At 36.4% G+C, this 24542-nt stretch overlaps 4 protein-coding genes across 5 annotated transcripts in view; 2 read left to right on the forward strand and 2 right to left on the reverse strand.

Annotated features, from left to right (window-relative positions):
* Positions 1–3594: 3594 nt before the first annotated feature.
* Positions 3595–4588, reverse strand: LOC124639800 (peptidyl-tRNA hydrolase 2, mitochondrial-like). The gene is made up of 2 exons (XM_047177277.1): positions 4267–4588; positions 3595–4010 (listed from the first exon to the last, which is right to left on the reverse strand). The coding sequence occupies exons 1-2, from the start codon at positions 4384–4386 to the stop codon at positions 3645–3647; spliced, it is 486 nt and encodes a 161-aa protein (XP_047033233.1). The 5' UTR covers positions 4387–4588; the 3' UTR covers positions 3595–3644.
* Positions 4589–4769: 181 nt separating this feature from the next.
* LOC124639799 (coiled-coil domain-containing protein 42 homolog) lies at positions 4770–11055 on the forward strand. Its single transcript, XM_047177276.1, has 8 exons — positions 4770–5028; positions 5222–5423; positions 5740–5913; positions 8845–8923; positions 9075–9214; positions 9545–9692; positions 10474–10588; positions 10932–11055. Exons 1-8 carry the CDS (start codon positions 4922–4924, stop codon positions 10963–10965), a joined length of 999 nt encoding a protein of 332 aa, XP_047033232.1. The 5' UTR covers positions 4770–4921; the 3' UTR covers positions 10966–11055.
* Positions 11056–11838: 783 nt separating this feature from the next.
* LOC124639546 (putative odorant receptor 85e) lies at positions 11839–15537 on the forward strand. Its single transcript, XM_047176965.1, has 8 exons — positions 11839–12366; positions 12540–12665; positions 13374–13591; positions 13986–13992; positions 14581–14777; positions 15045–15134; positions 15205–15360; positions 15465–15537. Exons 1-8 carry the CDS (start codon positions 11880–11882, stop codon positions 15519–15521), a joined length of 1338 nt encoding a protein of 445 aa, XP_047032921.1. The 5' UTR covers positions 11839–11879; the 3' UTR covers positions 15522–15537.
* Positions 15538–15626: 89 nt separating this feature from the next.
* Positions 15627–24542, reverse strand: part of LOC124639751 (serine/threonine-protein phosphatase alpha-2 isoform-like) — a 56377-nt gene continuing 47461 nt past the window's right edge. The window contains exons 5-8 of one of the 2 annotated variants that reach the window (XR_006985496.1): positions 22376–22572; positions 20811–20958; positions 19227–20670; positions 15627–18376 (exon numbers count right to left, since the gene is read on the reverse strand). Coding sequence is in view for 1 of the 2 variants with exons in the window: in XM_047177218.1 (XP_047033174.1) it covers positions 18373–18376; positions 20532–20670; positions 20811–20958; positions 22376–22572 (488 nt within the window). In the remaining variant the exon portion in view is untranslated. The remainder of the gene's footprint in view (positions 18377–19226; positions 20671–20810; positions 20959–22375; positions 22573–24542) is intronic. The other variant, XM_047177218.1, reaches the window with a different exon arrangement.

Genomic DNA, 24542 nt, shown 5'->3' on the forward strand with positions numbered 1-24542 from the left:
GATTACTTTTCCTTTTTTTACGTCAGTCTAGTGTGATAGATCCAAATAAAAGAATTAAGTAATTTATAGTAAAAAAGTACATAAATGTTACATAATACATTATTAATTGTAGGCACTGCTCATCAAGTTACCTCAAAAATATTTAACCAGTGCGTCCCACCCTTACTTAAGACATATTCCTAAGTGTTCAAACTAAGCATTGCTTATGGTGGGTTCACATGATACCAACTTCACACAGACATTCATAGAATTTTTTAGCAACAAATCGGTGCATACAAAAGTCTGAGCCAATGATAAGTCTGCACGGACATCTTCGGTCGTACCACAAAACTTAAACGTCTGTTGAAAACTTGTCTAAAAAAATGACAGATTATGACGTTGAAATAAGGTCCGTTTTGTAGCCACATTTTTTAGACAAGTGTTCAACGCATGTTTAAGTTTTTGTAGTAAGGCTGCTTGTATCTCATATTTTCACTCAGGCTTCAGTTTTTATATAGACTTCATTTCCACTTTAGATTTTTTGTATCGCATGGACCCACCATTAGTCTTAAACGAGTGTTATAGTTCGGCCATTCAGAGAATGCGTTCCTGACACGTCGCGATTGAACTGACGACGTAACTACATTCATTGATTAATATAATAATGTTGTTTTAATGCTCCTCAATTGTTAAAACGGTAAACAACCAGCAAAAATATTTTTATCGTAACTGCAACGCCATTGCAAAGTTACGTCGTCAGTTCAATCGCGACGTGTCAGGAACGCATTCTCTGAATGGCCGAACTATAAACATACTTAACAGTTCGGCCAAAGGCTATTTTATTTAGAATCTGATAAAAAAAAACTGCCATACAAAAGCCTTTTTAGTGGTAAACCAATAGAGAACATAAATGTTGGGTAGTTGACACAAAAAAGTTTATAAGCAAAGTATATATTTTTTAAATTTACCCGCGGTTTTCCCCACATCCCGGGGGAACTACTGCCCGTACCGGGATAAAATATAGCCCTTGTTACTCGGGAAGAGTGTAGCGCCCCAACCATGAAAGAAGTTTCCAAATCGCTTCTGTAGTTCCGCAGCCTTTAACAAAGAAACAAATAATGTTTCCTGTTTATTATATAAGTGTAGTAGATAAAAAACATGTACAGGTAATCCACTATAATCATGATGAAATATATATGCAGTATCTATGAAGGTAAAGTATGAAAAAGGTTCGCTTCCATACGTCATGCGTGATAATCGCAACTCATTGCCATACTACTGCCAAAAGATAACAGAATAGTAGTAATAAAAACCCAATGATGTCAACTGCCCAATCAATTCGAGATAACATCACAATTTTGCATTATTTTCCTTACGTAAATAAAAGATACTGAAGCTTAAATATTACTGTCTGTTCCTGATAACGATACTGAAAGATTGATAATCCGGAAATTGCTTTGCGTCCCAATATTGTATCTGTTGTTTTTCTTACTAGAGATAGGAATACATGCCCCATACAATACAAGTAATGTGACGTGAATGTCGGTCCTGCGCCTGATCTCTCTCCGGTCGTGTCGGATTGCCGTCCCATCGGCTATGAGAGTGAAGGAATAGAGACTGCACCTGTGTCTGCGTAAATGCTTGTGCACTATAATATGTCCTGCGCAGTTGGCTAATCTCCTTACATGAGAACACCCGCCGTAGCCGATAATAGGCTAGGAGGACATGATCATCATCACAAGTAATATCAAACTCCTATCTCCAGTAACCAAATCAATAGATAGACAGCATATTGGGACGACCGCTAATACACACAAGAATACATCAGATAGCACTGTAATTGGCTTTAAAAAAGACTGATATAATATTTTAAAACATTTGGTGGTGGACTTGTTACAAAAAAACAACGACGAATATTAGATTTTTTATACGTCTCAAACAAATAATTATGTATGCTCTGCAATATAGCAATTAAAGCAATTGTCAAATTCACTTTTTAAGTTTTGCTCAGTGTACACTTATTTTTGTTGCTGACTGTACATTTTTATATTAAGTGATTAGTTAAACAAAAAACTTAAAAATGAAAAAAAATTGATACTGTAACTTTATACTTAATTTGAAGTTATGATTTTGTTTTTAGGCTTAGTTAGTATCATGTTAGTTGAAGCTAGAAAATAAAAATGTTTAAACCACATTGTATCTTATAAGCCCACGGAGAACAAAATTACTAGCGGAGATGTCATAACGCAAAATCTCTTAAGAAAGTAGCGCGACAAAATGCGGGTGTTCGGGGGACGAGTAACATTACTAGCTCCGCCCTTACACCTTCTATTATCAAAATAGAATCACCAATCAAACAAGACTAATATTTGACAGTATGGTTTTGATTTCACAAGGAACCCGAACGCGTCGTTAGTTCTAGTAACTGATCACATCTACCGTACGTTGCTTGACCTACAAGAAAGCGCCTGACCTACCTCCTCTTACGTCTTTATTCCTTATGGCATCTCCGCTATCTTTCCTTCCTCCGTGTATAAGCCATTTCCATCACTTCTAAATAGGAACAATCAACTATAAAAAAGTTAGAACATCTTGAGTATAAATCATAAAATTTTCTATAGAAGTGGTGAATTTGGCTACATGTATTGTTTGTTACTAAATGTTATTAGAATTTGGATAAAATTTTATTATATAAATGGAGCAGGCGTGTTTGAAAAAGGTAAAAAAATATATGAAAGTTCTGTTTAAAAATATAAGTGTTGCAAAAAAATTATTAGACCTACAAAATAATTTTGCAATATAATGCAGTTTCGAATATTGAAAAATAAACTATATGGTATGGAATGGGATGACAAATGTATGATAAATTCTATTCTGTGCAATTAAATATAGGTGCTATCATAGTTTTTATGTATGTATAAAAATGTAATACATAATTTAACCGACTTCAAAGAAAAGAGGTTCTCAGTTTGACCTGTATGTATGTGTGTGCGCGACTATCTCACTTTTCGCTGAACCGATTTTGATGCAGTTTTCAGCATCGTATTTGGAAGACATGGAGGTTTTAGGTTTGTTTTTGAAGTCGGTTTTATTATTTTTAGATACAATGTGGTAACATTATTATTTTATTATGGTGATTATTAAATATACAGTGTCTTAAACCAGGTGAAACCTTAAGAGATTTATATCTTGAATACATTGTACAATACGACAGGTATTGTTAGTTAAATAAGAAATAATTTTTATATTTTAGTATGATAATGAATATTTTTAAGATTTGATTGTTTCTTAGTATTTTTATAATTTTCATTTTGAATATTATGTAATTTAAAATATATTATGGACGCTGTGCCTAGTATATTTCAAATTAACCGCCTTTTTATGAATAATTGAATTCAAAGACCATTAAATATGGAGCTCAACAAATGTTTTTTTTTTCACTTTGCCTACTTTCATATCTATGTGATTATTGGGACAAACAAAGAATTTGGGAGCCTTTTTTGGATTCTCTAGAGTCTAACCTACCTCTAAACCAAATTTTATAAATATTGATTTACCAGTTTTACCATAACAGAAATTCTGATAGTCTCGAGTAGGTATGATAAAGCAACAATATCTTAGAATATGTACTTTATTACATAAAAACATCAACTTAAAAAAAATATTTACAATAGTTTCAAATGTCCAGTCACTTTATCAATTATATCTTTAGGTGCGGGCCCAACGCCCAATACTGTGATAGAGTTAGGTGCAATTTGCGTTCGGCCGGCATCTCTAATCAAGGATGTGATTAATCCCATCTTCTTTGCGTTATCACAGATCTGTTTAACTTCATCTAAAGAGTCTGTTTTAAGTGCTACTTTAGCCTGTCCTGTATATTGCCAAGTTTTTAAACCCTCTGGGTCCCTTTTCTGAGCCTTTTCAAATGCACCTACTGCCGCGTGACTGCATTGAGCTGCGATTTTCCCTTTGCTCATGTTGAGGTCTGTTCGTACAACTAGAACCAGTTTGTATTCTTGTTTTGAGGCATACTGTAAAAGATAGAATAGTTTCCTATTATTGTTTATGGTAAGGTTATCTATAAAAGTACAGGCTGATGCAATAATTACATTATTTCGACATCTTAAGGACACGCTGGATAATTAAGACATCGTTTTTTAACAAGAAGAAATAGTCCTTTAAACACGTACACACTTTAAGTTAGAAAAACAGATAATTTTAATAAAATTGAGGTTAGAACATGACTATTTTGGTTCATGAATAAAAACTAAAATACGCCTTGCTCACCTTCTTAACGGCTTTACCAGCATCAGCCACGACTCCGAAATACTTCTTTAGTGCAAATAATGAGATTCCGATACATAATCCACAGCCTAAGCCGGTAAAGAAAGAAAAGTTAAGTTCCATTTTCTGTTTGGATGAAATGATTGCGTTAAAACCTTCAAACGGTTTCTGAGCAACTTTGTGTCACTTCTCAGTTATTTCCTGATAATTGTACTGTGCAGTATTGAGCAAATGAACAGATTTTCCTGCAAAAAATATTCAATTCAATCAACTCAGCAGCGCAAGCAATGCACCTCTTGACTGACATGACAATTGACATTGACTGACTTTGACAATCAGTACGTAGTGTCAATGTCTACTATATAAAAGAGTGAGACAGAACCATAGCAGTTCAATGCAAGCTAGAAAGAGGTAAAGCAATTAGATGCAATAAATATAGAAATAATAGGTGTGGAACGATTCCAGTGTGGCCAATAAAGGTCAACCAAATTCTACTTAATTGGTAGATTGTTACGTAAAACCTGTATTTTGCAACCGTTACAGATTGCTAGGCAACGTTATTGACGTGTTTGTGATCAACGTGATCTCCACTGAACCAGATCAAAGATTTTTTAACTTATTTGTTTTAGATTGAAATATTGTATAATCTTCAACAATCATGAATAGAACCAAAGATTTGGCTCCCATAGCCATCCCACATGGGCCACCTGTGGAGTCCACCTCGGAATACTTCAAATCTTTGATGGAAAGCGACAGGATGGTCAAGTAAGTACCTATAATCTATAATCTCATCTCGACATCGAGGACTAACCCTGAATTCTCTAAGGGAGCCGAGGGAGGAAGCCCTTTCACATCCAAATCTTCATTCACTGGAAAATCTTCATAGAATAGGTGGTTCTGCTTTGTTGTGAATACTAACTAAATCACGTCTAATCACGTCTAATCACTATCTTCTTAGAAAATATCCAGTATGGGACGTCGCGCGGCCTACTCCTCAGGTCCTGATGGAGCAGGCTCGCCGCGATCTCATGGAGGCAGACACGAAGCTGGCGCTGAAGAGAGAAGAAGAGAAAGCGAACAGAGTGATCATGGACGCCAAGTGGGAGGACTTGAGGAAGAAAGAGAACCTTCTTAAAGAGTCTTTCATTAGCTTTAATAAGGTAATTTACGAAGTCTACATAGGGTTACGACCTACCTATATAAGGGAGTAAGGTAGAGTACACAAGGGTGTATATAAGGAGGTATAGCGAGGGTTTATAAGTTGAGTAGAAGGAAGTATATAACGGTCAATAACGGAATATATAGGGAGACGACATAAGGGTGTAGGTCCATAAGGTGAGAGTACATAAAGGAGTATACATGTAAGGGAGTACTTAGGGTGATTACATAAAAATAAGAAATAAGTAACAAGTACAGTGTGCCGATTTTCAGCCTACTTTGTATAAATGACTTTTCTATCTTTCCCATATCGAATAGTTCATAAGAGAAAACCAAGAAAAGCGAGATCGAGCTGAACGCAAGATGCAGGCGGATACCGAGGTCCTGGAGCGCAAGACCAAGGAGACAGAAGCAATGAGGCAGAGAGTCATCGAGATGGAAGAAGTCAAGAAACTCATGGAGCAGCAAGTAAAGGATTACACCATTTACGAAGTGAGTTTGAAGGGAAACAGGAACTCCTTAGGCAATATACAAGTATAGATAGTTCAACACAGTTGTGCGCGCGGCCTTATATGTGCGTAAGCTTGTAATATACAACTTTCATTCGTGTGACGGTGACACGGCAGTCAGGTACAATCGTTTACGAAAATGTCTAGTTCTTCACGGAGAAAATCTTTAAGGAGTCAGGTAAATTTGCGTTTCAAAAATTTTTATTTTATTTACAACATTCAAAGCTTTTCAACATTCAAACTGTAAAATTTTATTTTATAAAATTTTACAGTTTGAATGTTGAAAAGCTTCATCATTTCATTCTTATTTCATTATTTTCTCATACGTCTTTTCAAATTGACATTGACAGTATCTAAGAAATAAATGAGGTGAAATATCTAGGATGAATTAAATACTCTTTACATATTTTCTAGCTCGGGGTACGCGGACAATAAATAAAAGTGTGGACTAAGAATGTAAAAAGACGTATAATCAAGTATAATAACACCACACTACACTATTCCTCCCCCTAAAAAATGTTTACAAAAATTCTAATATTATATATTTAAAATTACGACAAAATATAGGAACCACAGTAGTATTCTTAACTACACTCACAATCTTAATCCTTACATCTAAGTATACATACAAACATTTTAAGGCCACACAATAGGTACAATACGCAAAATAAAAAGTATAAATTCACAAAAATTACACTACCCTGCCATGACACTCATTACACAACCAAACCTGGGTAGGTCTTAGAGCTTGAGGCTCTATATGTATCCCGCGGAAGCGCCCGCAGGTGCGGCAGAGGGCTGCTGCTACACCGTCTGCACTCGTAAAACAGGAGCCGGTCGTAAAACAGGAGGTTGGATATCCAACAGGGCACACTTCTACAATGATTCTATATATGAAAAAAAAGTTAACGTTTACGTATTATTGTTTTAGACTCGAGAAACCATTGCTAAGGTATACGAATTTCTGAAAAAAGATGCGAGAGATATATTAGAACTAGTAAGTGATTCAGTATGCAGTGCAAGTCCAATTTTAATGTCGAAATTAAGTGATCATTTAAATAGCGTACGGAAAAGAACAGCAATGGCAGTGGGGGTATCGGAGAGAACAATTACTAATATATTGGCTGAAGGAAAAGAATCTGACTCTAAGTTTAAATCTCCGCAAAAAGATCGTAAAAAACGTTTAAAGAAGTCAGAATTAGACAACTTTAACGTTGATGTTATACGTTCCACTATTCAAAATTACCATTTAGAACATCGCGAGTTACCTACCTTGCTAAAGTTGAAAAGAATATTTCAAGATAAACTTAACTATGATGGAAGTATTTCGACTCTGCGGACAGCTTTGTTAAAGTTGGGATACAAATGGCGAAAAACTGTGGATAACAGACGTGTTATTATGGAGTGGCATGACATCCAAAAACTACGATTGTCCTACTTAAAAAAATTACTCAAATACCGTGAAGAAAATCGGTGTATCGTATATACAGATGAGAGCTATATCTTAACCAATCATGTGCAAAACAAAGGATGGGGTTACAAAGATGGACCACCTTTAAAGAGAAACCTGTCCAAAGGACAGAGAATTATCATTGTGTATGCTGGTTGTTTCGTACCTAACGCACTATTGACATACAAAGCAAATAGTGTTAATGGTGATTACCACTCTAACATGAACGCTGAAAACTACGAAAAGTGGCTAAAAGAACGTCTAGTACCGAATCTTCCACCTAACTCTGTGGTTGTGCTTGATAATGCCTCATACCATAATGTTCAAAATGACAGAGCCCCAAATTCTAATTCTAAAAAAATAGAAATGCAGAGATGGCTGACAGAAAAAAATATAGCTTTTGAGCAAGATATGAAAAAAATTGAACTGTATGATTTGATAAAAAAAAATAAAGAAAAATATATCTCTTACAAGATTGACGAAATACTTCAGCCATATGGCATAAAAGTTCTTCGATTGCCACCATATCATCCTGAATTAAACCCCATAATGTCGACCAGAATGTGACGGAAATAATGAAACTCATAAATGAACGTTTAAGTCAAATTGATGATGGGGTGTGGTCTAATACTTGTCGACATGTACAGAAGAAAGAAGAAGAATACTATAGACATTTTGACATGCAGTCAGAATTCATTATTAACCTTGGTGAGAGTAGCGAATCCGAAAATTCATCATTTGATTTTTCAAGTAGCGATTCAGAATAATGCGAACCGACCAGCTTTGTTAAAGTTGGGATACAATTCTTCTTCTTTCTTCTGTTCTTTCTTTTGAATCGCTACTTGAAAAATGAAATGATGAATTTTCGGATTCGCTATTTATAATATATATTATTACATAATACCTGTTTTTCTTTAAACACCCGTATACAACCCCTAAATAACTGTATTTGTACCCGACTGTACTACTCTTGTCACGCACACAAAGTCACTGTATATGTACAAGGTTTACCCACACATAAGGCCGCGCGCAAAACTGAGTTGAACTATCTATATAAGGAACTATAGTTCGGCCATTCAGAGAATGCGTTCCTGACACGTCGCGATTGAACTGACGACGTAACTTTGCAATGGCGTTGCAGTTACGATAAAAATATTTTTGCTGGTTGTTTACCGTTTTAACAATTGAGGAGCATTAAAACAACATTATTATATCAATAATCAATGAATGTTATTACGTCGTCAGTTCAATCGCGACGTGTCAGGAACGCATTCTCTGAATGGCCGAACTATAGGGTTGCATTTGTGTATCCCGGTCGGAGATCGATGGATACCTAATGTAGTTAAGTATGAAACTCAAGCACGTGGCATGTTCAATAGAACAATATCCTGCAGTGGACTGCCAAAGGCAAGTGATGCGACGGTAGCATTGCGCCTTTTTACAATATCGTGATTTCATGTTCAGGACTATCTGATGTCTGTGGTGCACAACTATCCTGAGTTCAAACAGCCTCTCGATGTCCTCAACCGTTATGAAGCTTTGGGTAAGCAAACATTCTTTTAATACTCACGACGTTACATAATATCACTGTCCTCAAACACTATGAAAAAAAAACTTGTATTCGGCTCAAGTGACGAAAACCACAATTTCCTTCATGAGCATTTTACATCAAAGTTGAGTACCTCGTCTTCCAGCGGCCGCCAAGTCAACCCTAGCAGAACGTCAGGAACGAGATCTTGAGATGTTAGAAAACGCTCGCCAGGAGATAGCCTCGCTCACTGAGGAGAAGAAACTCTTCATCATGGGGCTCAATAATACACTGGCTAATCTTAGGGTAAGGATGGACCACTGTTTCAATTATATAAGGGCTAGGGTAAAGTTTATTAAGGACGGTACGATCATTATGGTGTACCTAGTAGAATGCAAAAGCCAAACAAACTCAAGAGCTTTATTAATTGCCAAATAACGGATAACTATAAAATGTCAGGCACGATTTTAAAATACTGGATCGATGATCGTATCGCGTAGGTATGAAGAAAAGTCCCCATCTACCTACCCTTTGCTACCTACCCACCACTCCTGTATTGAAGTAATTTCAGAATTGTAGATTCTGTAGCTATCATTATTCACGATATTTCTCCACACTAATATCTTTTAATCTCAGTGGCGCCACGACAAAATCCGTAACCGCGTGATCAAATGGGAGCTCGCTCTGAACCGCCTCAAGGAGACGGCTGCCAGGAGACACGTCGAGCTCTGTCACGTGCGAGCAGCTATATGGAGCCTGTATGTTAAGATCTGCAAGCAAAAAGGTTTGATCCACTCATCAGTGTAGAAATAACATTATGCTTATTACCGTGGCCTTTCTTCAAGTCATTTAATAAACATTCGCAAGTGACAATTGCATGATGAGACTTAGGGCGAGAAAAACAACTTCCTACTTCAACCTACATATTTTATAAGAACTCAATGACAAAAATACTATGGAAAACGCCTAAGTCCAGCAATGAATGTCTTTCGGCTGAAACGAAGAAAACGACTACAAAAAACACGCCTTTTATGTTTGGTAATTGATAAAAGGTTTTCTATTTCAACATACTCATGAATTTAAGAGGACGAATTGGAATTTTTGGCGCCAAGGATCTCAATTTTTCTCAGTAAATACAAAACGGATCAAAATACAACTTAGTTACCTGAAAGTTCATGATATAAACCTTATTTTGTTAGACGTAGAAACATGATTAGGTAACTTTTATAACAGAGAAAAATATATCAAACATACCTCTTTTTAAAAAGAGATTCACATATTATGGGCAAACGGGACCGATTTAAGCCTCTTAACTTTTTTAGTAGTTGAGTATATACATACTCTTTAAAATTGTAGAAGGATTTTTTATCAAATTATCATTTCTAAATAATAAAATTACAAAACCATTTTGTCGCTTACGACTTTTAGTTATAAGCTAGCGCGCGTATTGTTATCCTCGCCCCGCTCAGACGCTCCGACCCCTTTTGGCGCCTTAGATGCGCGTGCCGGTTATGGAATTATTGTTGACCAATTCGTCGCCTTAAATACAATTTCTTGTATTCCAGGTTTAGCTATCGATGTTTCAACTAATGACTTCGAACAACAGCTGGTGGTGATAATGCGCGCGCTGTTGGAACTTCGCAGGATTTACCGAATCGCTCAGAGGAGGTCCAAAGAGAAGTAAGAAAAAAAGCATTTTTTAAATTTCTTCTTTCAGGAAGCTCTTGTCTTAGAAACAGGTCATATTGTACTGAAAGAAACTCAGAAAACACGTGCCGGCTGTCGTATTAAGGGTGTAATTTAACCATGTGAACGGGTTGTGGAATTGTGGGAAGTGGGACGGGTAGTGGGAAGCCGACGCCAAAATAGCGTAGTTTGGTCTTGTCAGTCATTTCAAATTTTCAAAGTCATGGCTTTTTGTGGCCTATTTATGAATAGTTATTTTATAAGAATGAACCCAGGGATTTAATTTCTATCATCCTCAAGGATTTAATAGAAAACATTAATTTGTTTCCGTTTTCAGAGGAGAGGCTGAAACGCACTCGCAGTCGCATTAGGTTTGAAGCTGCCTTCGAAATATTACTGATCTCTGAGATGCCAAGTTACTTATTATCTAAATTTCATTTATTTATTATTAATTGAGTAATTGGTTTATTGAATAAATGTTTAATTTATTAAAATTATATTCTTATTTCCTTACTTTACCTACCTGTCTTATTTTCAAAAGTCTGGTCCTAGTTAAAAAAAATGGTTAAAAATAAGCTTATCCACACATTTACTGGAATATCTAATTAATTAAAGGTTAAAACTATGTATGTCGAGGTATAATTATAAACTTAGAAGTTGCGAACTTAGTTCAAAATGTCTAAAGGGCAATTAACTGTTCTAAGTGACCTCTTTGCTATTATAATTGCTTTTACAGAATTTAAATTAGCTAAGTTTGAAACAACGCTAGTTAATCTTATTGAACTTTATCATGATCCTTTCAGACCACACAGAAGGGTTATGTAGATTCGAAAGAGAAAAAAAAACAAGCAAATAAATAGGCAACCTAAACATCAAATTAATTAACAATAGGTGTAACATCGTCACTCTCAAACTAGACTATGCACCTTGGTTAGATACATAAAATTGTTTGAAGCAAACATTATAATTATGTTTGCAAGTATTGCTTGTTTCCAATTTTTTTATCAAAATACTTAAATGAGTGTATAGTACCAAATAAATAAAAAAAAAACATTATATCCGCCTGTTCGCGTCTTATAACCATAGAAACTTTTAAAAGACAAAGAAAGCCCACCTAAGGTTATCAGGGTAGGTACAGGAAGCTTCGGGAATTTAGGTACTATCAGTCCGATGTATATGGCTCTTTAAATCACAGACATGTATAATTATTAACGATGGAAAATTAACAATCACTTATCTATAGACCGCCACCGAGGAAGCAAAGCATTCAGTTACTCCGCTAAAAATGTCGCAAGAAAAACCTTCGACCCTTAACTCGGAGAAGACAGGCCGTTACATCCACTATATAGAAATACCCCTAAAACTGGTAGCTTGCTGGGAGTTCTTCCCAAATTCTACCAGCGAACGACTCCTTGTCATCAACGACATATATTTAGGAATAGTTCTCTTCGTCCTGACATACATACCGACTTGTTTGACTGTCCATTTGTACACGGAATGGCAGGACATCATGTCCAGTTTGGGGACTATTGCCGATTCCCTGCCACTTCTTGTATCCCTAATTATCGTTGCCTACTATGCAATGTACCGGCAAGATTTATATGACTTGATGGAGTATATGGAGAGGAACTTTAAGTATCATTCTGCCAGGGGTCTGACGAATATGACTATGGAAGAGAGTTGTAAGACAGCTCAAAGGTTTGCGAGGATCTACACTGCTTGTACGATGTTTAGTGTCACTATGTATGCTACGATGCCTGTTATTATTCATCGTAAGTAAGAGACGGAAAGATTTACCTTTAGGTCTATTGCGTTGCTCTTTATGATGTTTATGACTCTTGAAGGTCGAGTTAAGATCCTTAATCAGCATTAATCATTTTACGTACCTACTGTATTGAACCTTCTAATGGCCTAATTTTTTATTTTCGCTTAACTTATTTTGCAGTATGGACCAAAGAACCAATTCAGAGTTGGATGTACATGGACATAACTAGATCTCCATTCTACGAGTTCGTGTTTTTGGTGTCCTGTTTAGCGCAGATGTTTGTTGGGTTAGGCATGGGGCAGTTTGGTAAGCCATTTATTTCAATTGTGTATTTAAAATATTGTGTGAACAGCGAGGCGTAAATTGGCATGTAAAAATTGGTTTTACTTATCGTACTCATACGATAAGTAGAACCAAGTAAATTAGCGTGTAAATAATAAAATTATTAGCTTACCCACTCGGCTTAGCCATGGCACCGTGATTGGCAAGTTTTTCCGGATCTAGATGAATTTCCTGGGGCCCGATTCTCCTAAGTTAATATTGTCAAAATCGAATAGAAATTGAATCGCAATATGATCACAATAGCAGTTTTAACCTTATCGGGCATTCTGCTACTAATATAAGACCAATCGTATTCCAATGACATTCGATTGGTTTGCGATTGGTCTGCTATTTTGGTGATTTTGGTCTATACGGTAGTTTGATGTAAAATCATTTTGCAATCGTAAATCATTTGCAGACAAAATGATTCATTATTGAATGACAGAAAAGGATAAAAACGTTTATTTCAAAGAAAAAATTGCGGAATGCCACATACGCTGCAGTCGTAATCGAGTCGGGATTGGATCTCAGTCGAACCGAGTCGAACGTGAATCGTATGTCGCTTAAGTAAAATTAGGAGAATCGGGCCTCAGGTTCTACCTTGAAAAATCAAACACAACAATTAAATATTAGGGTACCTCCCTACATTATTTTTTCCAGTGTTACCCACGCATCTAATTTTTTTTCTTCCAGGAGTATTCTTCGCATCAAACTCAATCTTGATCTGCGGGCAGTTGGACCTGCTATGCTGCAGTCTTCGCAACGCTCGTTACACCGCGTTGCTACGACATGGAGTGAAACATGCAGCGTTGCGAGTATCACACGCGACGATACAAGACGATGAGAAACATAACTACATCTATAATGTGTCAGAGATGAAGGAATCGGTGTATCATTATGATAAGAAAGTGGTATGGAGGACCAGTTACTTTCATCCTTAAAATAGATTTAAAATATAATAGGTGTAAATGTTTGTAATGGTTTCAGAGCAACCTTTATGCGGAAGCGAAGACGCAGTTCGGTATGTTTCTACTTATCATAAACAATTTGGAGAATGGGAGAGGGAGACATGTAGGCTAGGTTTTAGAAGTAAGATACGCCATAATGGGGAGATAGTAAACGAAGCCCATTTATAACAGGAAAACTGTTGCACGCCCTTCATACAGATTTTGGGAACAAAGAAAGAAGATCAGGGGCCCGATTCTCCTAAGATAATAATGTCAAAATCGAGTAGAAATCGAATCGCAATATGATCGCAATAGCAGTTTTAACCATATCAGGCATTCTGCTACTATATAATAAAAGACCAATCGTATTCGATTGACATTTGATTGGTGTGCGATTGGTCTGCTATTTTGGTGATTTTGGTCTATACGGTAGTTTGCTGTAGGTACAATCATTTTGCAATCGTAAATCATTTGCAGACAAAATGATTCATTATTGAATGACAGAAAAGGATAAAAACGTTTATTTCAAAGAAAAAATAGCGGAATGCCACATACGCTTCAATCGTAATCGCGTCGGGATTGGATCTCAATCGAATCGAGTCGGACGTGAATCGTATGTCGCTTAAGTAAAATTAAGAGAATTGGGCCCCAGTAACACTACTTTTATGCCCATTTTCACCAACAAATACCTAGATTTAGGGATCCTCTAAGAGCATTTAGGGAACACTTAGTACGAATTTCGTTTTCACAAAAGTTTAAGTGTCCCTTATAACCTTCATTATTGGGGGAGTCCTTATTCTAAGTGACACTTAGTTAGGGAAACGTTAAGAGATTGTTGGTGAAAACGGGCATTAGTCACTAAAAGTCACTGAAAGAAATTACTAGGGGTTATCAGTCTCAATAAACCTTTTAAAAATTACCTTATATCTAGGTATGTTTGATCTCATCTCCAGTAATTACCCGTGTTCCAGACATATACAGCTCAGAATTCGACGACGCGACAGTGAACGCACTCCGCGACTGTGCCTCCCTGTGCCAAGTCATCAACAGATACAAGGAGATGTTCGAGAACTTCGTGTCCCCTCTCCTGGCACTCAGAGTCGTGCAAGTCACCCTGTATTTGTGCACGCTACTGTATGCTGCTACTTTGGTTGGTAATAGACATTTTAGATCTTGAAGCCCGAAGGCCACTTTTCTTGCAACAGGAGAAAAGGGTCCCTTGTAATTATTAAGTACAAACAGAAAGAAGTAATAATCCGGTCAAGTGTGATTTATACTCGTGCGTGAAGGATTCTGTACTAACGTTTAAAAACAAGAAAAAATAAATCTGTTGTATGAATGGGATGCCCCTGATTTTTTGTTCTTATACTCCGCTATAATTATTGGCGTCAATCCTTTAACCAGATCCTTTTTGCAGAAATTCGACATGATAACAGTGGAGTATTTAGCGGCGGTAGCATTGGACATTTTCGTTTACTGCTATTATGGCAATCAGATCATTTTACAGGTAAGAATTAAATAGGTAGCGAAATATGATTGATGAGAAAAAAAATGTTTACTTTATAATTTCACATCAGGCCGATCGTGTATCCACTGCCGCGTATCAAAGTATGTGGCAAACAATGGGCGTGAGGCCCCGAAGAGTTTTGCTCAATATTCTGCTGGCCAACAGACGACCGGTCATCGTGAAGGCTGGCCGCTTTCTGCCAATGGATCTACATACTTTCGTAGTGGTATGTTTATTTTATATGGCAGCATTGGGTTTGTTGCCAAAAAACAAAACAAATGGAAATAACGTTTTATGTGTATTATTTTAATGTATTGTATTTTTTTACAGATTATTAAGACATCGTTTTCTTATTACACGTTGTTAGTCAACGTCAATGAGAAATAGAAGATGCTATATTTTTTAGTACATTACTGCACTGTAGTGAAATACGTAGTACAATAATCTAAGGTTCAAATTAAAGGTGTAAAGAGCACAATAAAAACCATAAAATTTTCAGAAGTATTTTATTTAAGAAATTAATATACAATTCTTTTCATACATAGATCAATGATTCAATTTGATCGGCAGTCAGCCGCGGGTATCAGTCTAACACATTCAATAGCAATTAAATAAAAGAAAACCTTCAGTTATCGCTAACCGTTACTCTTATGCGACCTTTATTTTCTTCCGAATGGTAACTATCGGTGGAGATTGGCAACACTGACAAAATTGACCGTTAATATTTGAATATGTGTAAGAACATAATATCGCTTTCTCGAGGTACAATTCAAGTTGAAATCTTGATATTATGAAAGTTGTCATAATTTGAAAAGTTCTATTAACGGTTAAATTCATCGGGTGACATCTTAACATTAGGTAAGCGCCAGTTTCGCAAAGCAGTGCGAACTACGATCGCATAAGAAGTAAGGCGACAAAGCAATGCTACGCGAAGTCCTATCGACCGACCTGAAGGGACGGTGTTACCATTAATTCTAAATACGCCCACGTATTGACCACTTGGCTCATTCAAAACTAACGGGAAAATTATTAAGTTACTAATTCCTCAGGATTTTTTACTGAGGCAACCCCAACCTACTACAGGACGATATGAAAACTACCAATTGTTATTATTATCAGGTGTTAATAATTAAGCAATGTTTTGCTAATTAAAATATTGTAAATGCACGCTAGTTGTATCACGTATACTGGGATAAAATATTTTCTACGAGTTATTTACTTAAGTCACATGAAACTTAGTTAATTATATTTAAAATCTAGGACATTCCTTATAGTAAAAATTATGTCCTGAGAATGTACGTATATGGATAGTACATTCTTAGTTACTTTACACCAAATAGGTTCGAATACTGTGGGCGCAATTTTGTTCATTATATTTATCAACAAACTACGGCTTCGTTACGATATTTATGCTTAGATGCTTACTACTTATTTTACTTCAAATATTTCCATCATTGAATTCTGTCATCATAGAATTTACTGCGACATAAGCGATAACAACTTCGACATAAGAAACGCGTCCTGCGGTCAATGAAATAATCTCAATAATAAAAAAATGGGGGTTTGCGATAAAAAAGTCGCAGGTGTGTTGCCGAAGTTGCAGTCGCGAGCATAACCTTACATTAATTGTTGAATATTGAATAGGACACAAGCATACTGGGAGCCAGTCATACGTACACGCATTTGCACATACATTTATCATTACGCGGCATACAGGAGCATCCGTCCACAAGTAAAACGCCCACAGAGAGCCACAGAGCCGAATAGACCGCCATATTGAATAAAAAAACATATTACAAGCCATACGCAGTTTCGCTACTCTTCTGAATACTCATTGAATTGCGATGGTAGAAAAATAACAATGTGTTTACTACACTTGCAACACTACATTCTGTCATACGTAACTTAGTTTGGTATTGCCATATGCAAAAAAGTGACGTTTTAAGTTAGGCAAAGTTTATTTGATATTTAGGACATTTTGATCACAAATAAGGTACGGCAAACTTGGAAAGTTCAAAACGCACTCGAATCATGTTTTTTCTAAGGTGCGTTATATAGACTTATGTAAGTACTATTTATTATTGAGAATATTATAGAAAACAAAGACAGATTTAAGACCTTTTATTAAAATAGGAAGATAACTTCCATACCGTCAATTAATTTAAAACCAGATGTTACTTACTTCAATTACCTTACTTTTTAACAAAGTAAACTCAATTCAATCTCACTTTGCTCTCTTTAAAACATTTTTACATTAGTTGAGTTTCAAGGCTTTTCATGATGATACAATTTCTCTCTAGCCAGTTTCACCACTTTGAGATAAGTAACGATTAACCATGGCAGATAATTTCATGAGAATTACAACGCAAAGTTACAATTATGAATTAATCTGATAGTTAAACTTTATCGGGAAGTAATGAAACCGGTTTTTATTGTACAAAATGTAGTTTATTTGATCTAGACCAGCGAAAGGGACATTTTTTCTATTAAATGTAAATACTACACACATAGACACTTCACACTACTTTTTTAAGATTTTATTCAATAAGCTTTACGAATTAGATTAATTATTATTTTTATACAAACGGTAAAAGTACTATTTTCAGTAGACAATGTGTCATACTTTTGAAAAAATATACGATTATCGCATACTTTTTGAAACATCGATTACTGTAAATATATGATGCTAGTGGTCTATTTATTTAATTTTGTAGTTAACTGACCTTCTCGTTGATAGTAAACAAAGAAGAATGAACTTTCTAAATGCATTACAAAGTGGTTATTTCAACTGCCTTTCTAAAGAATACTTTTGCAAAAGTATCGAGTCAGTCAACTACAAAATCAAGTACAATGTATGGAATACATATCTTGATACTTTTCCATTGCGCGTTAATTAACATTACAGATTCATTATAAGTATAGATATCTTTCTCCTAGGTCTTCACCAAATACTTGAATTCCCTTAGCTCAACTAATCATAGATCCAACGTTGTGAATTCTCATAGCGAAGGAGACTTGTAATTTAAAAGGAGCCATTCACAAAACACACTATGAGAATTACTTAGGATAATGTTCATGAATAAGGTCTCAAACGCGCAATGGAAACATCGACTAGCACACAGGTATACAAAGTCCCTTATCGCTGTCTAAGTAATATGCAATGTGTCGGTAGGTAGTCATTATGTAGGTGGGTCCATGCGAGGCGGCGGCGGAGCGTCGCGGGCGCGGGGAGGGGCGATTAACTGGCGATCGGGAACAAACACAAAATAACATGTGAGATGACGTCATACAAACAATTTTCATACTATACTCTATCCACGGAAGCAAGAGCTAAAAGGTAAACAAAGAATGACACTTTTTCAAGATGGCGGTATAACCCGACCGATGACAAAATCACAGATACTGCGAACATTTTACACAAAAATGTGACGTTTTGTCATCGGTCGGGTTATACCGCCATCTTGAAAAAGTGTCATTCTTTGTTTACCTTTTAGCTCTTGCTTCCGTGGATAGAGTATAGGAATTTCTATAATGTAACTTATGCCAACTTTGAACGCGAATTTATTTGAATATAATAATGAAAGTATCTTACACAAACAAAACTATGGTAAATGGTGTATCAACGTTCTTGGTAAAAAATAATGAGAATGACATAGGACAGACAATACAATTAAATATGAAGCAATGGCGGCGCGAGAAATCTATGAAGATCTAGACAAAATATAATATACAAATCAAGATATTTCTTACTCAACATTTTTGTCATATTATTTGTTTTTTAATATGTCTTACCCCTACGCCCCACGCCGCCATATAACAAAAAAAAATCCATGCACAGATAATATATCGCAACATTAAAAAAAACGATCACAATTTGACATCACAAACAATAAAAATCCGACTGTCTATAAAATTTCATACACAAAAAATACTTATTTCATAAAAAAAACAGATGGATTACAAAATCCTGTAATTTTCAATATTTAGGCGACTTTGTATTAGTGTCGTGTACATGGCAACCTTAAAAAAGTGTGGTTGTTAATAAAAATGGTATTTTCAATGCGTTTGAAACGGCACAAAAAAGCTTGGTACCTTTGCGTGTGGCGGCTTCATATAATATCTCTGTAGTTATAAAAAAGTTTATTTTAGTATTTAAATCATACTAAAAAATGTGTATTTGTTATTAGAACACTTCAGAACATTGCTAATTTAAAAATGAGCCTGTAAAATTCTGATATCATCGGTCTTAATAAAATTGTATCGTTTTTACTTTCTCCGTCGTAAATGCAAAACTAATCTGATGTTTACAGTGGAGAAATAAAAGTACCTTGTAATGACTTTAAAGCCCCAATATTGTGACCAGCGTGCAACTTTTGCAAGACAAGTATAATTAGAAGTAGAAGAGCCTATAAGCCTCTATTAGGTGTAAGCCATATTATATTTGTGCTCTATTTATTTACTATGTGTGTGTGTGTATGTGTGCGTGTCTGAGACTGTATTGCCAGATGACAAGTCCCGCAAAATTACTATTTAATTCAAAATACTGTGTCTAGGTTTGTGTAAACTCCTAATCCTAAGGTAATTAAAGAAATTCAAACTACCGAAATAAATGGGGAATGCTTTATTTTTTACATGTCACTTAAATAGTACACTTACATTTTTAAAGCCCCAACTGTTAGCATTACATGACTTAATAACTATTATTCGCATACAATTTCACATTATTATAACCAATTCAATTCATTCTCAATATTACTAAATTCGGCATAGTCTGGCAATATAGCAATGATAAAGATTTATTTTATTTTTGAACTCTGGCAACACTGAGCGTGAACCAGTCAATTTGGCAATACCAGTTGCTCATTGCGTGGATAACTGAATTAATAGAAAGTTCTAAATACGCAATACTCATTACTATTGTATGTTTGACGAGTAGAAATTGATTCACCACCTCAAGATTAAAAGGGTGCTGTCCTAGTTGGCAGACGACCGTACGAATCGATAACACGATCCGATATAACTATGAATAACGTATCAAGAGGCTAGAAAACCGAACAAAAACAATTGAAAGAAACATAAAAGCCAACAAATAAGAAAATAGTACATATAGATAGTCTTCGCAGCATCGTTTGCCAATTACGAGCTACCGCGAAACAACCGTATCCATTACCATGCCCTATTACCAAACTCACACCCATCATATTCCCTATAATTTCCATCGTTCACACAGAGCAGTAAGAATACCGTGTTCAAGAACCGAAAAGAGAACACTGGTTGGAGGAGCAGAATAGTCGCGTGATAAATCTGATCGCTGATTGGTTAATGATCACGTGATTCTTGCTACAGTGTGCGTGTACAATGTTAGTGCAACAGTTCAGTGTGTGTGTGTGGACTCACTTCTTTTTGTTCTTGGGCTGGGCGCGGGGCGGCGTGTTGGGCCGGCCCATGTTGAGGCCCGAGTACAACTTGCGTTTGTCGGCCGGCTTTAGGATTTGGAACGAGCACATTAGCGTCTCGTCCACTGACATGAGGGCTCCTGGAAATTGAGAAGGGAAATGTTAATAATTGCAGGCTCTGATTTTATGACAGAAAACGGAAAGATCTTTATCACACAGCTAAATAAGGGAATATAGCAATAACAACTCTTCCTTCTGCCAACTGAAGATTTCTACCAACCTGCGTTATCAAACTCGCCGCAGTAATTAGGCGCCGAGAACAGCGTGACCAGCTGCCTCTTGGCGAAGAACTCGTAGCCGTCTTCCACGACCTGGTGCGCGCGGCAGATCAGGTCGAACTCGTGCTTCGACAGGAACTTGCCTACCACCTACGGAGGAGATATAAGAACATTTTAATACAGGTGTGGGATATATACATTAGCTTGTTAAAGGGGTGTTAAGAAAATATCTGTATCCCTGAATAATTCTTGTATGGTGCTTGGTAATGTTGAATACGTTACTTTTCTGGAGGTCTTGATAAATGCATGGTATACCTCTCTTTACCAGTACCTTAAGTATTTAAAGTTAAGAAACGTAATATCCTAGTATTTACGGTTTTATTTAGAACTTCATACAAAGAATACACAGGCAGTTTACAAATTAATGACAGGGTCCTCTTATGAGTGCTCCTTCGCTTATAGGAGGCCACAGCATGCACATTTATATATTTTTGATTAAGAAGAATCGGACGATCTAACATAGAACATGTCTGTACATTCTTTGTTTAAAAACGACTAGCCTATGGTAATCCTACTGCTGATCACCCAAATAAATGTTTCTAGTTTTATTTCACAAACAACTTCATATTACCCATGATCGCAATCCCCTATCTCAGGTATCAGCAGCACGTGCTACACCAGCCTCCTACCATATCTAGCACAAACATTATAATCAGCCAGACGCGATAACTGCACAGAGGTCAGCCACGCGGACGAGTTTGTTCCGAAGCGCATACGATGATAACGGCTCCGTCAGTCCTGAACGTACCACGAGATCAACCTTTTGAGCTTGTTTGTATCGGTCGTGTGTGATTAAGATATGGGGCTGTTTATTTGTACTTTTAAATGCTGAGTAATTAGTGGGAGAGAACAACAAGGACTTTTGGAGCTAAGACCCTGTTTATTTGTCTTCGAAAGCCCTAGAATGTTTTTGGTATTTTATTTTGTAGTAATATGCATATGGCGAATCTCCACCATTTGAAATACAGCTTAAAAAGCAGAATTGAAACCTAATCCATTCGTCCATGTTTTTGCTACATATGTCCAAAAAACTGCACTACCGAACCGTATCAACTATTTGAGCATTACCTTTAAAGTCTCAGCAATAAAACTCATTTCCCTTGCCAAACGTGGACGTGAGTCACGTTAAGCTTACCTCAATTTGGCAAAGCGTTTACTGCATCTCGGGCGAAATACGGAGCAAGATTTTTCTTGGCACGTGTAGCTTCAGTACTAATTACTGAGCTGGAATATTCGTCTGTCGTGCTGCACCACTAGCATTGTGAATATTGAAGTTATTTAAACTTTAAACGTTTCTTTTACTTTCGTCCCGGAGCAAGGACCTTCTTGGGAAACATACGTAGGTACATATTGCTAAGAGGAATCCATACAGCTATACAGCTACACCAGCTTTTTATTACCACCAGCTTACGAATACGATAGGAAACATTCCCTTCTACAGGAATAGACAACATCGTTTCTTATGTTCTTCTAAAATTATAGCTGAAAAGTCAAAATGTTCTCTCACCTCAGTTCCGAATGTAAAGCTGACACCACGATCGTTCTCGCCCCAGCCGGCAGTGTCCTTGTCAGGGTCTGACCACAGCAGGTCACAGAGCAAGCCCTGGTCGGGCACGTCAGTGGGCCTCATGATCCGCCGGATCTGTTCCATCGCCTGCAGATCGGGGGATAGACCGCCATGGCAGCAGAATATCTTCTCGTCAACTGTAACAAGGGATAAAGTTTAGTCATTTGCATTTTCTCCACAAAAAGTACAATTTACGGCGGATTTCAATAACGTATTATCTGTTGATTTGCCTACTGAAGATAGACATTTGACATAAGGTACTTGTGTATAATGGGCTAATGCCGAAATTCCATCATTAGTCTATGATATCATTAGATAAATATGTTAATAAATAGTTAGACGTTTGATATGAAGAATGTAAAAAAAAGCAAGAGACATGATATATGTAGCTGGTCGGTTAGTAACAGCGGCACGGGTCGATAGATGAAGGTCGAATCCGAAAGACTGACAACTCTTGCTTGGGGGTATCGTGTCACCCCGTATCTGGGTTCTGGAGGTCAGATAGGCCAGGCGCCACATATAAACTACACATTGGTATTCATCTGTATTCTGTGAAACTGGTGGCCAATTCTAACACGTTAGTAAGATAGTACCCTACCCGCGTCATGTTCAACGCAAGATCTGTAGCCGAGTATAGAAGTTTTGGTTTTAGCATAAAATAAAAGTTTGAAAAATACAAAGTGCTATGCTGAACTTTCATTTTAACCTCACAATAAATACCAGTCGCGAGATAAAAGTTTTTATTAAAAAGAACATACAGATATTATTTTTGCAAGCTTTGTACGCGAAGCTCGTGAGGATCGATTATGCGAATATTATGATTCATGAGAAGACGGAGTGAGGGCGTCGACACCGGAGTTTGAAAGTAAGTTCTTCAATAAATAACATCTCTGTAGATACCGTTGCCGTATTGGGACTTTGGGAGGTACTGACGTAAATATGGATCAGTTTAGTTAAAAAAGTATATTTTACAAATTTCACTTTAGAAACTATTTTATGGAGCAGAGTTTTTTAAAGGTTCCCTTATACAATCACATAACCTTTTCATCAAATCGGTATTTTCTTGAGACTCACGAAAATCATGACCTTTACTGATAAAGAAGTCTGTGATACAACGTTTTGACGTCATCCATTTGTTTCTTTAGACAATTTCGATAGTAAGGAGTTATCGAGAAATAATACACATAACGTAATGTATGTAATTAAGGGTTATCGGTATCGACGGCGAGACGGCGCCAAACATCCACACGACAATGCATCCATGTTTAATTAATTTACTATGCAATTGAGCTTCTGGAAAAATTCTATTGTCTAGTGCTTTGCAATTTCTCGAAGCCATTATAGTGGTCGCCTGATGTCTGGATATTTTAACATCTACTTATTTAAATAAGGAAGACATTCTGCCAGTCTACCTTTTTATAAATTTCCTTTTTTACGTGTGACATTGACCAGGTGAAAGAGTTATTTGATTCTAATTTTGTAACAGTTTCAAGTGTTTTTATAACGTCGAGACTATCTGCTCGTTTAAAGCCGAGACGAAGTGAAGGACGTTGAAAATTCAATACAGTCCCAGGTCACCTTGATAATTAACCTTACCTAATAAGAGACACCCAATTAGTTGTAGAAAACAGCGTTTTGCTTGAAATGCCCTTTTTGATTAGAAGGGATGGTTTTCACTTGAATAAATATCTGGTGAATACCTTTTCAGACCTTTATGTTTGGACAAAAGGACTTAATAAATCGCTGAAATTTACAAAGACTAGGTCGTAATACGAAAAATATTATAAAGAAGAGACAAAATTGAATTCGGAACGAAAAATTGTTTCGTGCCCAGACTTAGCATTTCATTACATGTAATAAATGGAAATAAGTTTCCAATTTGGGTACAGAATTGAAAATCAATGAACAATTTGTGATCGTTTGCTCTGTGAATTGTTTTGTACGCAATAACGTAGGAGCTGGGAGGCTCTTCGGGAAATTGGAGCGGATGAGTCTTGATTGGGTGCTTCGCGAGCCTAAATAAACACTAGATTCAGCAAAAATCCTGTTAACCTTAGGTTTTTAACCTTCAAATGTGCTCCTAGTTAAAGTTACAAGTAGTTACGCA

This window comes from Helicoverpa zea, chromosome 19 (assembly GCF_022581195.2).
Source record: "Helicoverpa zea isolate HzStark_Cry1AcR chromosome 19, ilHelZeax1.1, whole genome shotgun sequence".
Taxonomy (NCBI): Eukaryota; Metazoa; Arthropoda; class Insecta; order Lepidoptera; family Noctuidae; genus Helicoverpa; species Helicoverpa zea.